This window comes from Mus caroli, unplaced genomic scaffold (assembly GCF_978045245.1).
Source record: "Mus caroli unplaced genomic scaffold, Mus_caroli_1 scaffold_9, whole genome shotgun sequence".
NCBI lineage: Eukaryota > Metazoa > Chordata > Mammalia > Rodentia > Muridae > Mus > Mus caroli.
The window spans coordinates 19,612,243-19,621,728 of NW_028227264.1; the positions used below are offsets into that span (position 1 = coordinate 19,612,243).

Below are 9,486 nucleotides of genomic sequence, written 5' to 3' on the forward strand. Positions count from 1 at the left end.
TTAATTTGGACTTATTTATAGGCCTGTGTGCAAGGAGTTATTTGCAGGGATACTCACTCCCTACTATTGACCACACCAATGAATATAATCAGCTCCGGCACCATTAACTGTAAAAAATTCTCAGTGACTGAGGAACCTCATGAGGCCCTGTTGCTCCATGAATAGATGATTTACAGGCCTGCACTTGTGCAGGGATCACGCAAGTTCTCAGAGCTGCTGCAAGTTCAAAGACACAGCAGTGAGGTCATGGCTGGAGAACAGTGTTCTCCTACATCCATTCTTCCCTATGTGATGAGGTATTTCCTGCATCTTGGATGAGATGATAAGGATGTTTGGTTGAGTAAATGCTTTTATCTGCATGCCTTGGGCTCTTCCTCCTGAGACAACATTTTGGTGGTCTGGTTGGGAACCTCTCCTTTTGTCTCCTTAGGGCCCCCTTTCCTCTGTGGCTTGTGGCAATTGATGCAACAGTCCCTGAGCAGCTGACAATTTCTGTCTGGGGAGGTTTTGAAGTGAGAGCTGGACTGTGATTCTGAAAGTAATTAGCTCTTGATCCCAGCAGAGAAGTCTGAAAGTCACTTCTTAGCTTACCCTGACATGTCATGACCGCTGACTAACAAGTTGGTTTAGAGCTCCTGGTCACCAAACCTCCTCTCATACAGACCCATTTCTAGGATCACTAGGCATTATTGCATATAGCATGGAGGGCAGTAAGACAGAGAGAGTTAGCGAGCGGTCCTAATTGGCTGTGTGAAAATACCTTTGCAATTGTTCTGGGAATGAATATAGGCTCAGTGTCCCTACATGGGTCATGATGGGGTGCATGCAAGTGAGGTGCTCAGAAGCTTGTTTCAGCCACTTCTTATGGTCTGAGCAGAAGAAAGTTTACTGAACTAGAAGGCAGACCTTAACAGTTCAGATTTAGTGGTTAGAGAGATGCTCAGTGGGTAACTGGCACTTGCTATTCCAATATGGGGAGGAGAATTCCCATCCCTAGTACCCAGTGGGACACCTATTGAAAGTCCTGTGCAGAACAACTCTACCAAGAACCAAATGAAACCTCAGCCTGCTCCTTACCTCCTTGGGTATAATATTTTCTCTTCACATTGCAAATGCAAATGCAAATAATAAAGATATGAAGATGAGTCCCACAGAGATAAATCCTTTCTTAGAAGAAGAGTGGCTGGTAGGTGGAAGCAGGGAAGTTGATGTAAGCTGGGTGATACTGGGGATCCTTGAGGTTGAACCTTTAAAAAAGATAGAAAAGTTCAGGATAAAGTAAAAACACACCTCTGTCAGCACCTTCTCTCCCCAGGCAGCCATGAGGGACTCATTTGTAAGAACTATTTTACAAAGTCCTGAGTAGAGAGACATGATACATGATGTCTTTGCAGAGCATATTTCACTACAAAGAAAAGTTAATGTCTATCAAATCATCACAAACTTTGATAAATGTACTATGGCTATCACTTTCTGGATGTTGGGGAAATTGATAGTGCTTAATTATGCCAGAGTAAGATAATAAATCCTTTATAAGTGATGGTGGAGCTGGTGGAATGGCAGCTGTACCTGAGGATGAGAAGGCTGGAAGTTTACAGAGATGCAGACAGACTTGGGGCTCATTAGCAGGCCATATAAAGCCTGGACAACTAGTTAACAGGGAATGAGAAATACTAGAGAGTGAGAGGGAATGAGGATTCCTCACGGTCATCACTGACTCTTCAGACAGGAACACTACTCATACATAATTCAGTCAGTCTATCAAATTAGATGACGTGCCTTCTGATAATCTAGGTAATACCTACTTGGCTTTTCCTTGGGCTGCTTTAAGAATTCATCATGTTTCTGACTGCATTCCTTTGTGATGAATTTCAATTGTTTCTCAAATTTCCCATCTCCTCTCCATTTATTCATGATAACCCCTGATTCATCATTAGCTGGTATCCAGCTCATATTCATTATGTCGAAGGTGAAGAAGTAAATATCACTGATGTTGAATTTCCAGATGGCACTAATAATTTGGCCCTGGCTTATCTGATAAAGCATGGTGACTTGTAAAGTTGGGTAACCTGCAAATCAATAAGAAAACCATCAGTCTTCATTTCTGATCAGTCCATCCCCTCAAGTCTTTCTCTACAAGCTTATGTGTCAGTATCATTTTCATACAACTTGCTCTTGTTACTCATTGTGTACCCTGTGCCTGCAAGGTACCACAAATGATCAGCTCCTTCACACAAACACATTCACCCCCACATTCCTGCATGTACTCTGCCCTTCCTCTCTTGCCAATGACTCTGCCTCTGTACTCTATCCACACTTACCATTGGTCTTGTGAGTGTCCACTTTGGTGTTAGACATCTTGTCCCTCAACTCCTGGCACAAATCTTTCAGATGTTGTGTCAAACATTCCTTCACTTCAGTGGCATTTGCCATCTTCCCTGGGTCACCTGAAATCATGGTCTTGTTTATGTTACTAAAATGGAGGAAAGTTATTTCATCCACTGAGCACTGCACTTCATACCAGGGACAGTCTGCTGTGGTAGGATCCTTGATGATCAAGTTGCACCTAAGAGAGTATGCATCTGTGAGAGAAACATGCAATTAAGTTCCAAAGTGTGACAAGAAAGCCATAGGACTCATGTTTCTGTGATCCCAAGTATTCTTCTGCAGGGTGAAATTCAGGAAGAGTCCTGAAGATGTCCTATAAAAGATGTCCACCAGTTCTGCATCCTATTTTCTCTGTAATCATTGACAGTCTCCGGTTAGTAGAACCCCTCAGATGCACATCATGTTACCTGAAGGACTTATCTCAAAAGTACTTTTAGTGACTTTTATCAAGTGCTGAAGTATAAAGTGTATCAGATATTATCTGTGTTTTAGGGTCTTAAATCTAGCTGAAAATATAGGGGGAAAGGACCATCTTTTATAAAACAAAAGGACCCACTCCTTCCTGGTAATGAACACCACTATCTGATGCCATCTATCCAGGATGTGGACGACATGATCTTGAAAGCAAGGGCAGAAGATCCCATAGATCCAAAGGCAGTCCCATTGCCAGAGTCATCCATAGAGAACAAGGCTTTCCAGCCCCTGATTAGAAGAGGTCTCCCCAGACATGACCGCATATTGCCCCCTGATGGGGTAAAAGGCATTCTGTGGATGGGAAAGTGGGAAAGCAGGGAAGGGACCTGAGCAGGCTGGTGGTTGATGAGCCACATGAGCATTGAAGCTGAGCCTGGTGTCACACACCTGTAATCCCTACACTTGGTAGAAAAGGAGAGAAGGGAGTGTTTCAGATTCTAGTGTTTGGATAGTATGAAGCCTTAAAACAAAATAAAAACAGATCAAAAGAAGGAGTGGGGAGTGGCATGGGTTCCTTCTGGTCTGATTCACTGCCCTGAGAACCTTGGGCACCAGCTCTGCACCAAGTCCCACATCACCCAGAGGAAGCTCAACTCCCAGGAACTCTAACATGCCCAGTATCATAGGATCATAGGATCTCAGGAGCTTGATCACACCAGGATTTCAGGATCACAGAGACAGCTGGACTCTGAGGAGTTCTGACACAACCAAGTTAACAGAAGGGACAGGCTCCAGTCAGAAACAGTGAATGCAGATAGAGATAATCAGATGGCAAGAGGCAAGTGCAAGAACATAAGCAACAGAAACCAAGGTTGCTTGGCATCATCAGAACCCAGTTCTCCCATCATAGCAAGTCCTGGATACACCATCACATCAGAAAAGCAAGATTCAGGTTTAAAATCACTTCTCATGATGATGACAGGGGACTTTAAGAAAGATATAAATAACTCCCTTAAAGAAATACAGGAGAACACAGGTAAACAGCTAGAAGCCCTTAAAGAGGAATCACAAAAATCCCTTAAAGAATTACAAGAAAACACAACCAAACAGGTGAAGGAATTAAACAAAACAATCCAATATCTAAAAATGTAGGTAGAAACAATAAAGAAATCACAAAGTGAAACTGCCCGGGAGATAGAAAACTTAGGAAAGAGATCAGGAGTCATAGACACAAGCATCATCAACAGAATAGAGATAGAAGAGAGAATCTCAGGTGCAGAAGATACCATAGAAAACATTGACACAACAGTCAAAGAAAATGCAAATTGCAAAATGCAAAAAATAAAATAAAATAAAAAGTAGACAGCAGGAAATAATCACACTCAGGACTGAAATCAGCCAAGTAGAAACAAAAAGAACTATACAAAGAATCAACCAAACCAGGGGCTGGTTCTTTGAGGAAATAAACAAGATAGATAAACCCTAGCGAGGCAGTGATGGTGCATGCCTTTAATCCCAGCACTTGGGAGGCAGGGGCAAGTGGATTTCTGAGTTTGAGGCCAGCCTGGTCTACAGAGTGAGTTCCAGTACAGCCAGGGCTACACAGAGAAACCCTGTCTCAAAAAAACAAACAAACAAACAACAACAACAAAAAAGGTAGATAGACCCTTAGCCAGACTAACCAGAGGGCACAGAGACAGTATTCAGATTAATAAAATCAGAAATGAATGGGGAGATACAAATGGGGAATGGGGAAATACAAAAAAACCAATACATCCTACTACAGAAGCCTATACTCAACAATACGGCAAAACCTGGATGAAATGGACAATTTCCTAGACAGATAACAGGAATCAAAGTTAAATGAGGATAAGATAAACCATTTAAACAGTCCAATAAGGCCAAAGGAATACCAGCAGTCATTAAAAGTTTCCCAATCAAAAAAAAAAAAAAAAAGCCAGTTTTTTGGATCAGATGGTTTTAGTACAGAATTCTATCAGACCTTCAAAGAATACCTAATACCAGTTCTCATCAAACTATTCCACAAAATAGAAACAGAAGGCACTCTACCCAATTCATGCTATGAAGCCACAATTATTCTTATAGCTAAACTACACAAAGACTCAACAAAGAAAGAGAACTTCAGATCAATTTTCCTTATGAATATCAATGCAAAAATACTCAATAAAATTCTTGCAAACTGAATCCCAGAACACATCAAAACAATGATCCATCATGATCAAGTAGGTTTTACCCAGGAATCTAGGGATGGTCCAATATATGGAAATCCATCAAAGTAATCCACTATATAAACAAACTCGAAGGAAAAACAAAACAAAACAAAACAAAACACATGATAATCTCATTCAATGCTGAGAAAGCATTTGAAAAAATTCAACACCCCTTCATGATACAAACCTTGGAAAGATCAGGAATTGAAGGCCCGCACCTAAACACAGTAAAAGCAATAGACAGCAAACCAGTAGCCAACATCAAACTAGACGGAGAGAAACTTGAAGCAATCCCACTAAAATTGGAACTAGACAAGGCTGTCCATTCTATATAGTACTTGAAATTCTACCTAGAGCAATTGAACAAGAAAAGGAGGTCAAAGGGATACAAATCGAAAAAGAAGAAGGCAAAATATCACTATTTGCAGAGATATGATTGTATACTTAATGACCCTAAAAATTCCATCAGAGACCTCATAAACCTGATAAACAACTTCAGCAAAGTGTCTGGATATAAAAATCAACTCAAACAAATCAGCAGCCTTCCTCTACTCAAATGATAAACAGGTTGAGAAAGAAATTATGGAAACAACACATTTCACAATAGTCACAAATAATATAAAATTCCTTGGTGTGACTAACCATACAAGTGAAAGGTCTGTGTACTGGCTAGTTTTATGTCAACTTGACACAGCTGGAGTGATCACAGAGATAGGGGCTTCAGTTGAGGAAATGCCTCCATGAGATCCAGCTGTAAGGCATTTTCTCAACTAGTGATAAAGGGGGAAAGGCCCCTTGTGAGTGGGACCATCTCTGGGCTGGTAGTCTTGGTTCTATAAGGGAGCAGGCTGAGCAAGCCAGGGGAAGCAAGCCAGTAAAGAACATCCCTCCATGGCCTCTGCTCAGCTCCTGCTTCCTGACCTGCTTGAGTTCCAGTCCTGACTTCCTTTAGTGATTGAACAGCAATGTGGAAGAGTAAGCTGAATAAACCCTATCCTCCCCAACTTGCTTCTTGGTCATGATGTTTGTGCAGGAATAGAAACCCTGACTAAGACAATCTGGATGACAAGAACTTCAAGTCTCCGAAGAAAGAAATCAAAAAAGATTTCAGAAGATGGAAAGATCTCCCATGCTAATGAATTGGTAGGATTAACATTGTAAAATGCCCATCTAGCCAAAAACAACCTACAGATTCAATGCAATCCCCATCAAAATTCCAACTCAATTCTTCACATAATTAGAAAGAACAACTTGCAAATTCATTTGGACTAACAAAAAACCCAGGAAAGCTAAAACTATTCTCAACAATAAAAAAAAACTTCTGGGGAAATCACCATCCCTGACCTCAAGCTGTATTACAGGACATTAGTAATAAAAACTGCATGTTATTGGTATAGTGACCAAGGCAGGTAGATCAATGGGACAGAATTGGTGACCCAGAAATGAACCCACACACCTATGGTCACTTGATCTTTGACAAAGGAGCTAAAACCATCCAGTGTCAAAAGGACAACATTGTTAACAAAAAGTGCTGGTTCAACTGGTGGTCAGTGTGTCAAAGAATACAAATTGATCCATCCTTATCTCCCTGTACAAAGCTCAGATCCAAGTGGATCAAGGACTTCCATTTAAAACCAGATACACTAAATGTAATAGAAGAGAAAGTGGGGAAGGTCCTCGAACACATGGTCAGAGGGGAAAACTTCCTGAACACAACACCAATGGCTTATGCTCTAAGATCAAGAATTGACAAATGGGACCTCACAAAATTGCAAAGCTTTTGTAAGGCAAAGGACACTGTCAATAGGACAAAAAGGCAACTAACAGACTGGGGAAAGATCTTTACCAATCCTACATCCAATAGAGGGCTAATATCCAATATATACAAAGAAATCAAGAAATTACACTCCAGAGAATCAAATAACCCTATTAAAAATGGGGTACAGAGATAAACAAAGAATTCTCAACCAAGGAAAATGAAATGGTCAAGAAGCACTTAAAGAAATGTTCAACATCCTTAGTCATCAGGGAAATGCAAATCTAAACAACACTGAGATGCCACCTCACACCAGCCAGAATAGCTAAGATCAAAAACTCAGGTGACAGCAGATGCTGGCAAGGATATGCAAAATGAGGAATACTCCTCCACTGTTGGTAGGATTGCAAGCTGGTACAACAACTCTGGAAATCAGCCTGGCGGTTCCTCAGAAAATTGGAAATATATCTACCCAAAGACCCAGCAATACCACACCAGGGCATATAACCAAAAGATATCCCAACATGTAATAAAGACAGATGTTCCACTATGCTTTTTTGCACCCATATTTGTAATACCCAGAAGCTGGAAACAACCTAGAATGTCCTTCAACAGAGGAATGGATGTGGAAAATGTGGTACATTTACACAATGGAGTACTACTTAGCTATTAAAAACAATGACTTCATGAAATTCTTAGGCAAATGCATGGGACTAGAATATATGATCCTGAATGAGGTAACCCAATCACAAAAGAACACACATGGTATGCACTAGCTGATAAGTGATTAGCCCAAAAGCTCAGAATACCCAAGATACAATTCACAGACCACATGAAGTTCAAGAAGGAAGACCAGTGTGTGGGCCCTTCTGTTCTTTTTAGAAGGAATAACAAAATACTCACAGGAGCAAATATGGAGACACAGTGTGGAGCAGAGTCTGAAGGAAAGGCTATCCAGAGACTGCCCCACCTGGGGATTCATCCCATATACAGACACAAAACCCAGACACTATTGTGGATGCCAAAAAGTGATTGCTGACAGGAGCATTATACAGCTGTCTCCTGAGAGGCTATGCCAGAGTCTGACATATACAGAGGCGGATCTTTGCAGACAACCATTGAACTAATCACAGGGTCCCCGATGGGGGAGTTAGAGAAAGAACTGAAGGAGCTGAAGGGGTTTGCAACCCCATAGGAAGAACAGCTGTATCAACCAACCAGAACTACCAGGATCTAAATTACCAACCAAAGAATACACATGGAGGGACCCATGGCTCCAGCAGTATATGTAGCAGGGGATGGCCTTGTGGGGCATCAATGGGAGAAGAGGCCCTTGATCCTGTGAACACTTGATGTCCCAGTGTAGGGGAATTTGAGGTTGGGGAGGCAAGAGTATGTGGGTGAGTGGGGGCACACCTTCAGAGAAGCAGGAGGAGGGGGCATAGGATTTTAGGCTTCAGGGATGTGGTGGGGGCATCTAGAAAGTTGATAACACTTAAAATGTAAAAAAAAAAAAAATCCAATTAAAAAAATGACTAAGAAAAAGGAAGAGGGTTGGGGAGGCTGCCTTGTTCCTGGAAGCATCTGTTGTGATCTCCTGGACAAATACCATGGGAAAGTGGGAAGAAAGGTCAATTGCAGAGTTCCGTGAATGGCAGAGGACTCGTGAGGAATCCCTTGGGAAGGCAGTCTCTAGCACAGCCTGCCTTAGGTCCAGAGCAGCTGTCTGAGCCTGTCTTGGTCAAGCACTGCTCCCAACATACCCAATCCTGATCACTGGGTTTTAGGCTTCCTACAGATCCAGATAGTGCTGAGGGAATCACCAGGTACGCCCTTCTGCCCTGTTGGTTCTTCATTCCTGCCCCTCCCTCACACTGTAACTTTCCCTTATCTCTTTAATCCACTGAAGCCTGGGTCACGGAAAGCCAGTGTTCCCAGTTGCTGTGGTGCTGGACTGAAGAGTGGGAAACCCTGGAGTTTTTGGTACCCCAGGCCTGGAAACTGACTTAAGCCAGTTTCCTGTTCCTTGCACCACGCTGGTCCATATAGGCCCAGGGAACTCACCAGTCAGCAGGTTGGTGTATCCACAGCTCAATAGAATTAACAGCTTCTGAATCATAGAATGATGGCGCTTGGTCACTGCTGCCTTGGCCATGGTTCCTTCTGTCAGATGTGACTGTGGCTGCAGGGAGAATGGGGAAGTTAGCATGCCCCTGCCCCTGCTGTAGCCCCAGTGCAGACTAAAGCAAGAGTTCCAGGCACCTGGCTGTGAATTAGGGCATTCTCTGCTCTGACCCTGCATCTCCCTAATCCAGCACCCCACTCTTCTTTTCTCAGACACTCTCCCACATCACAGACCATGCAACTCGGCTGCCCAATCCTTTTCTCTTTCATTTTCCCTTCTAGATCTTTCTGCCCCTATAAGCTGTGGTATAATAGTTCGGGTGTTTTTGAAGTTGTGAGTGTACTGAAACAATGATTGTGAATAAAACACAGAAAACTTGAAAAATCAGCAATTATGAAAGTCTAGCAAAATATAGCAGTGTTTCTGTCTTTGCTAGCCTTTTTACTTTCTTGTCTTGTTTCCTTGTGGGAAAAGCTTCACTTTATCCCCCAAGATGGTCTTTAGCTTAGAATATACTCCACTTCATGCTTGAATTCTTGTGGCAATCCATCTGTCTCACCATTCCAAAAATG

General features: G+C 42.2%; 1 protein-coding gene across 1 annotated transcript; it reads right to left on the reverse strand.

The window, feature by feature from the left end:
• Nucleotides 1-1,101: 1,101 nt before the first annotated feature.
• LOC147002578 (retinoic acid early-inducible protein 1-alpha-like) lies at nucleotides 1,102-8,944 on the reverse strand. The gene is made up of 4 exons (XM_085843338.1): nucleotides 8,854-8,944; nucleotides 2,322-2,582; nucleotides 1,806-2,069; nucleotides 1,102-1,247 (listed from the first exon to the last, which is right to left on the reverse strand). Exons 1-4 carry the CDS (start codon nucleotides 8,942-8,944, stop codon nucleotides 1,102-1,104), a joined length of 762 nt encoding a protein of 253 aa, XP_085699464.1.
• Between the last annotated feature and the right edge of the window lie 542 nt (nucleotides 8,945-9,486).

Excerpts from the sequence above, each read along its gene's own strand:
- LOC147002578 (XM_085843338.1), bottom strand. The coding sequence starts at position 8,944 with ATGGCCAAGGCAGCAGTGACCAAGCGCCATCATTCTATGATTCAGAAG. Across the intron at positions 2,070-2,321 it reads GGACACTCACAAGACCAATG|GTTACCCAACTTTACAAGTC; the intron begins GTAAGTGTGGAT and ends ATTGATTTGCAG. Across the intron at positions 1,248-1,805 it reads GCAGCCCAAGGAAAAGCCAA|GTTCAACCTCAAGGATCCCC; the intron begins GTAGGTATTACC and ends TCTTTTTTAAAG.